General features: G+C 34.3%; 1 protein-coding gene across 1 annotated transcript; it reads right to left on the reverse strand.

The window, feature by feature from the left end:
* Positions 1-209: 209 nt before the first annotated feature.
* On the reverse strand, positions 210-6,475 carry LOC111915755 (beta-galactosidase 3). The gene is made up of 18 exons (XM_023911406.2): positions 5,971-6,475; positions 5,796-5,891; positions 5,594-5,706; positions 5,406-5,472; positions 5,218-5,310; positions 4,683-4,826; positions 4,482-4,570; positions 3,934-4,039; positions 3,760-3,847; positions 3,474-3,592; positions 3,201-3,362; positions 2,945-3,123; positions 2,625-2,725; positions 2,129-2,238; positions 1,792-1,902; positions 1,259-1,575; positions 831-1,167; positions 210-676 (listed from the first exon to the last, which is right to left on the reverse strand). The coding sequence occupies exons 1-18, from the start codon at positions 6,133-6,135 to the stop codon at positions 563-565; spliced, it is 2,511 nt and encodes an 836-aa protein (XP_023767174.1). The 5' UTR covers positions 6,136-6,475; the 3' UTR covers positions 210-562.
* Positions 6,476-6,957: the final 482 nt, after the last annotated feature.

Consider the following 6,957-nt stretch of genomic DNA (forward strand, 5'->3'; position numbering starts at 1 on the left):
ACTTGTTGACCAATGTAATCTTAATAAATTTTGAACAATCAAAGATGGTGCATAGTGCACCTTTGTTTGAGTTTATTCTGATTTGAAAGTACACCGGTATTTAGGGGCGAAGCCCTAAACCACGGGAGTTCGGGAGCAGGGACAACGTCCCTGGTAGCATGGTCCAAGGGGCAAAGCGCATGGCTGGGTTAATATTGTTTTACAGAAAATGCATGAAAATCCGAATTTCTAACAATGGGTAAATCCATCTCATCGGATCAAATATTTATCTCCCTCATATAACATCTGGCACCATAATTTTTACATTTGCATAGCATATCATGTACACATTTATCACTTGTCTACACAAAACCACTTTATTCATGGTGTCCGATCTCCATAATATTATTTCTTCTTATTGCTTTCTTCACCAAAACTTAGTTTCTAAATCCTTAAATGAAATCCTATCATCTAGGTTGTTGTATCTCATTAACCTCAACTCCTTCATGTTCACGAACCATGATCTTTTAGCTGAATACTTCTTGGTTCCCTCACCATGGTCAATCTAACCTATATAGTTCGGTTAGATAGAACAAACAGCTTCAATCAATAACCTCTTCAAGACATTAGGACACGGATCCGTCGCAAAATAATTGTTTGAAGCCATCACCTCACAACTCTCCTGGCCAACACATGACTGTTGAGAAAGCAAAGCATTAGAAAATATAACATATTAAAAAAACATTCAGGTCTCAAGCACCAAAAGAATGTTCAAAAAGAACTACTAGAAATTCTGATATTTGGCTACGGATTCAATTGTGAAAGGTCATTTATATAATATAAAATCTCACCTTCTCTATGAGCTCAAGAGAGTTGGGTGCATGACACGTGCCCTGTTGAAAACTTCCACAACTTCCAAAAGGAGTCCCAAAGCTTGCAAACTTGATTGAAGAAATGGATTGGCCAAGCCCACACTGCAGGCGGACCTTTGTGTCATGAAGCATAGTGGTTTCACCTGAGCTCTCAGTTTGGTAGTTGGAGATGACAGGGTGGTGCTCAAATGTAGAAGAACAAACATTCACTTGAGTTCTTTTCACCAGAGATATCTTCGATATATTCCCCCCAACTTCTTCAAATAACACCAATAGATTTTGCCTTGGCTTTAACCATGATCGAGGTACATGATACCTGACAAAAACAGATGAAGTCTTAGAAATTCGTCACTCAATGTATCTCTAGTGACAGATTAGCGACACATTTTTCTTATATGGTTATTTACCATCGCTGGGTTGGTACATTGCAGCCCACTTGACATTTTCCGGGTCTGAAAGCTCCAGTATACTTGCAAGAGCCACACTTTCCACTTGCATGTTTGGTCCAATATCTTCCAATGCTTTGACCATTGATCCATACTTGACCTCTGATCATGCTCTTCATATCCAAAGCCAGTGGCTCGTTGCCTTCAGGTGCATCAAAATAAACCTTGTACCATTTCAATGGCTGCTGATGTTGGTTGACTAATGAAACTCGACTCCAGTCTACAAACGAGACACCATTTGGCGAATTCAAATTCATCGTCTCCCCGTTTAACCCAACCTGTTTTATGGACTTGTGTCAATGATGTTTAGAAAATGACATGGGAAAATGTGAGGGTGTAAAATGTTAGAACTTATTGGAAAAGTCTCGTTTCCTAAGATTCTAATTCAAGTCTTTCTTTCTGTATTTAGTCAAATGAAAACACTCATATGTATGTTACCGAAATAAGTCATGTCCCCCTTAAGTTCATTAAGTCAAAAGGAAACAACACTTTACCTTGTAAGTCCAAGTCCCTCTTGATAAGTCGATCGTTCCTTGGTCAAGTCCATCGAGAGAAACGGGTCCTAGGATTCCTGTATCCCTTGATTCAAAGTGTGTTCCAACATTCTTGAACAAAAAGAAACAATTTGAACGAACTATCATGAAGTGTCAAAGGGAAGATACAGTTTGAGTATTTAGTTCAAATGAGATAGCTTTCAACTTCAAAGTAAATCAAAACTCTTCATATACTTGGAGAAGTTTTTGATGAGTCGGTAATTTTATATAAATACTAAAAAATCATTGACATTCTCTATAAATTTTTTAATATAATAGTGCTCATATAACAACTTACTGGTAGTCCTGCAGCAATGCTAAGCAGTGAGATTATATTCGTTCCGCCTCGGAGTTCGACGGGTGCTCTAACTGTAAATCTAGTGGTCTCCCGGGACCCATACGCTGACCCTACATATATATACATGTAATTTAGTGTTAATTAAATGCAAGAAATTATAGTGTACTTTTATTGATTTGTTTCTTATACTATTATAGCATCATAGTTTCATTTCTTCTTGTTAATTACAACATTGTACTTTAAAAAATCTACCCAATTCAAGCAATGTCTTCTAAATACAAACACTTTTCATGGCTATAAATTTGGTAAAATTTGAAAGTATAGACTAAAGTGTCCTAACAAGAAAACGATTGAAAACACAAAGTTATAGTTGGTAGGTTTTCAAAGTACAACGCCTTAATAAGAAAATAATTGGAAACAATAAGGTGTAATAGGAAGAAATAAAAGTAGGATGCTATATTACAAAAATAAATGAAAGTACGTTGCATTGAAGTACCTGAAAGCCGTCCGTTCACGAAAATGTGAACTCCGTGGCCTCTAGACTGAACCGTCAGAGTGGCTTTACGAGGACCTGTCTCTGATAATCTAGTATCGATGCTAGCAATGTCATCCAAATACAATAGATTTTTCAGATTATGATATTCTAATTAAAAAAAAGTTGAAATCACAATGCTTAATAAGAAAAAGATTAAAAGTACAATGCTTGTAACAAATAAGAAATGGAAGTTACACAAATAAATGAAAGTTCATTGCTATTTCTTGCATTTAGAAAAAGAAAAAAAGCATTCTAAAATGATAAAAGTTTGAAATACGTACCTAGTCGTGTACCATAAGTAATCACTTGAATCTCTAGTGATATTTATTTGTTCCATGAGTCCAACCGAAGTCAAAGAGGGCCCACTTGCCAATGTAGAAATATCTTCATGGTAAGTCTCCCATGACTCTAAGCTAGAACCCGTACGCACCATTTTCATCCGTGAAGTTTGAGTTCCAATCTTGAAAAACAAGATATTATCGAAATAAGTTCAAATATAATCTTTTTTTTCTTTTTATTCCCAACAAAAATTATTACCTTTGCAGTATTAAACACAACATTTTTGCAATCGGGGAGAATACTAATGGACCAAGGTGGCAATTTATAATGGTGATTCCTGAACACAACTCTAACAGCAAAATCCATTTCAAAATTTGAGAGGAATGCTGCACAATTTCCGTTTCCTTCATACACATATGCCTGGATATACACAACTTAATTAGTTTAACAATTATTAATAAAATGGTTCATGACATATACGTGTAACAAGCTATCTGAGATAAATGTAAAATGGATTATAAAAAAACTAACATTTTGCCTCTGTCCTAGAGAAATATTTTTAGCATCTGAAGAAAAAAAAGCCGGTTCGCAAAGCTTAATGGCCCTGTGAAGCTCGGTCAAATGGCCGTATTTAGGTTCTCTGATTAAGCCTGAAAAATCATTCAAAGTTAGATCGATCTACATGGAATAGCAACATACCTTCATTTATATGCGTATTATAGAGTCCTTTTGATTTATTTCTCATTAAGGCATTAAAATAAACAATCAATGAAAGTTTGTAGCTATTTTATGCATTTAACCCTTTTATGTTTCTCACCATATTCGTCGATGGGAGCATCATAGTCATAGCTTGTGGTGATAAAAGGTCCTCCACTTGTGCGTCCAAAATTTGTTCCACCATGATACTGTCACAAATTTAAATAGTAAATTCAATAAAAAAATGAAAGAAAATGTTCAAAGAAATGTATGTTGTTATCAGAAAATTACTAACCATGTAATAATTGAAAAATGATCCACCTTTCTGTACAAAACGCGCCACAGAAAATGCTAAATCAGGTACTGGTCGCTGCTCAATCGGTGCACCAAATTCTGTAAACCTTAATAACAATGAAAGAAAAAACCATTTATATAATATTTACAACAAATTTAATCCTAAAGTTGTATAAAAAATAAAGGGTTAAATGTAAATTCCTTTTATACAACTTTTTTTCAGCATGCTACTTTCATTTCTTTCTATTACAGCAATGCATTGTACCTTCAAAGTCTTTTTTCTTATTAAGGTCTTTTAGTTTACAAAATATCATGCTCAATTAGTCAACTACAGAATTGTACCTTTAATTTTTTTTTTTCTTCGTAAAATCAATAGACAATAGACAGAGAAATTTCTTTTTTATTTGAATGACATTGCTTTGATGAATATATATTTTTTGAAGTACAATGTTGTAATAGTAAGAAATGAAAGTAGGATGCTATAAAAACAAATGAATGAAGGTACATAGCTATTTCTTGTATTTAATCCAAGAATAAATAACAATTTACCAGCCACTCCAAGCTTCCGTCCATATTGTGGGCTTGTAAGGTTTATTAGGAGTAAAAGTGTCGCAATAGAATCCGTTGCATGTGTTTATCTGTCATGCATTCATACGTAAAGTCTCACAATTGAATCGGTTGCATTCATGTGTATACTATGAAGGAAGTCTTTATAAAAGTAAAATAAGAAAAAATGTCGCGAATACTGACCACAGGATCGGGTGCATCATCTTCCTTGCACATGGACCATGGGACTCCAGTGTTTAGTTCAACTGCCATTTTTGCAGCCCAATTTATGTATGCTTTTCCGGCTGCTCCAATTGACTTCCCTTGTGCACCATACTCGTTTTCAATCTAGTTAAAGTTAATAATGAAACACTATAAACCAAAATGACATGTTTTTTGTTTTTTTTTTTTTATAACAATGATAGATCAATGTTAGGGCTAGATACAAGAAATAAACGTAATTCAGTTTATTCTTTTGTTATAACATCCTACTTTCATTTCTTACTGTTACTGCTACACACTTTACTTTAAAAAGCTAACTAACTATAGCGATGTCATTATTGGAAGATATTTCAAAGTACAGTGTCATGATAGGAAATTTTTTTGATAATGGAATGTTGTAATAGAAAGAAATTAAAGTATGATGCTATAAGAAATAAATAAATGAAAATTTATGTTGATGTTTCTTGCATTTATCCCTAATTGTTATAAAGGAAAGGTAAATAAAACCACTTAGAACCTGTGAGAGGATGATTGGACCTCCCTGTGATTCAAACAGGTTTTCAGCCTTCAGCATCCCAACTATTTTCTGTGTGAATCCTTGCATAGCTGCCTATTAACATCAAGTAAATAAGCCACAAAGTCAGGGTTATATTTGCCATTCAACAATATTCCTCCATGAAAACTCTGAATGAGAAAAAATAAAACCTTAAATGGTTCATTGTCTGTTCTGAAGCTGATACCCGGAACATATTTTAACCATACAGGAAAACCCCTACACAGAAAGTCAACAAAAGCTTCAAACTTGAAAAGTCAAACATCAAGAAACTCTAAAAACAAAAGGTGCTAGAAAATAAAACACCACTAAAGGTGGATCTTGAGAAAATTTAAAGTACCCGAAATTCCATTCAGCACAAACATAAGGTCCAATGCGTAAATTCACATAAAGTCCATTTCTTGCTACTGTTTTTATAAACCTCACAAGATCATATCTTCCACTGAAATCATACTGAAAAAAGAAGAAAACTTTCAGCAAAATTTGAAATGAACAACAACAGACGCTTTAATTGAGAAAAAACCTCTGTTTACAGAACTTACAATACCAGGGGAAGGCTCATGAACATTCCAAAACACATAAGTATCAATGACATCTAATCCCCCATTTTTCGCTTTAATTACAAGATCTTCCCACATCTGCAGCACATCAAGAACACGAACACAAATTACAAAGAATATTCAGCTTATAAGCAAAAAAGAGTATAAAAAGAATTACTTCAGGGGTGCTTCTGGGGTAATGTATGGAGCCAGAAATGAGGATTCTCCTTTGGCCATTGATGATTAAAGATTTCTGATCATATGTCACTGTACTCTTAACCAGATGCAGGTGTGTAAAGATTAGGAAGAAAGTTAAAAGCTTGTAAACAGTGATGGCCTCCATTGTTGTCGAAGCTTTTGGTGTGTGTGTGTGTGTGTCTAAAACATATGGCGGAGATGGCGGTTTATTTGAATGAAGGGTGGCGGAAGCGGTGGAGATGACAGAGAAGAATACACTTGTAATGGAGTGGAAACATGTAAATGTAAATGTAAACTGATCAGAGTGATTCTTGGAACATTGTCGCTGACTCCAAGGTTGTGTTGCTGTAATCTCACTCTTTGACACACTGTTTATTGATGACGGTGTGCAGGGTGGGGGAAGGTGGCAGGCAACCAGCCAAAAACATATGGTGGATTTCTATTTTTGAAAGAGATATTGAATACTATCGGTGAATATAACTCATCCTCTTCCATAGTAGGTGCAAAAATAGATTTCATTTATGATATTTTTGTACTATTAAAAGAAAATGTGAAGTTATAAACAGGGGAAAGAATATACAAGCGTAATTTGTATTTATGGAAAAATGTTTTAGTAGCCTTAAAAATCTTTATGTTTTATATTTATATTTTGATTTTGAAGTGAACATTTTAAATACATCAATTAATTTATATGCAATTGGCATGATATAACATATGATGTTTAAGTTAGGGGATTCTTATAATATAAGTTGAGAAATCTTCAGAAAAGTCCTAATATTTACGGAAAAGTTACGCTTTAGTCCGGAGATTTTTTTTTTGAACGAAAAAGTCCCGAAAACCAACAAAAATTTGCAGTTTGACCCTTTTTGACCGGTTGAAACCGGTACTAAATTAATTTGGGACTATTTCGTAAACTAATCCGAAATATTGGGACTTTTCTGTAAACAAAAAATATTAGGACTTTTCT

This window comes from Lactuca sativa, chromosome 1 (assembly GCF_002870075.4).
Source record: "Lactuca sativa cultivar Salinas chromosome 1, Lsat_Salinas_v11, whole genome shotgun sequence".
Classification (NCBI taxonomy): Eukaryota; Viridiplantae; Streptophyta; class Magnoliopsida; order Asterales; family Asteraceae; genus Lactuca; species Lactuca sativa.

Bases quoted from the DNA above. Each gene is read 5' to 3' on its own strand.
- LOC111915755 (XM_023911406.2), bottom strand. From the start codon at position 6,135: ATGGAGGCCATCACTGTTTACAAGCTTTTAACTTTCTTCCTAATCTTT. The intron at 5,707-5,795 runs GTAAGTTCTGTA...TTCTTTTTTCAG, and splicing joins ATGAGCCTTCCCCTGGTATT to TATGATTTCAGTGGAAGATA. The intron at 4,040-4,481 runs GTAAATTGTTAT...ATTGTTATTAAG, and splicing joins ACGGAAGCTTGGAGTGGCTG to GTTTACAGAATTTGGTGCAC.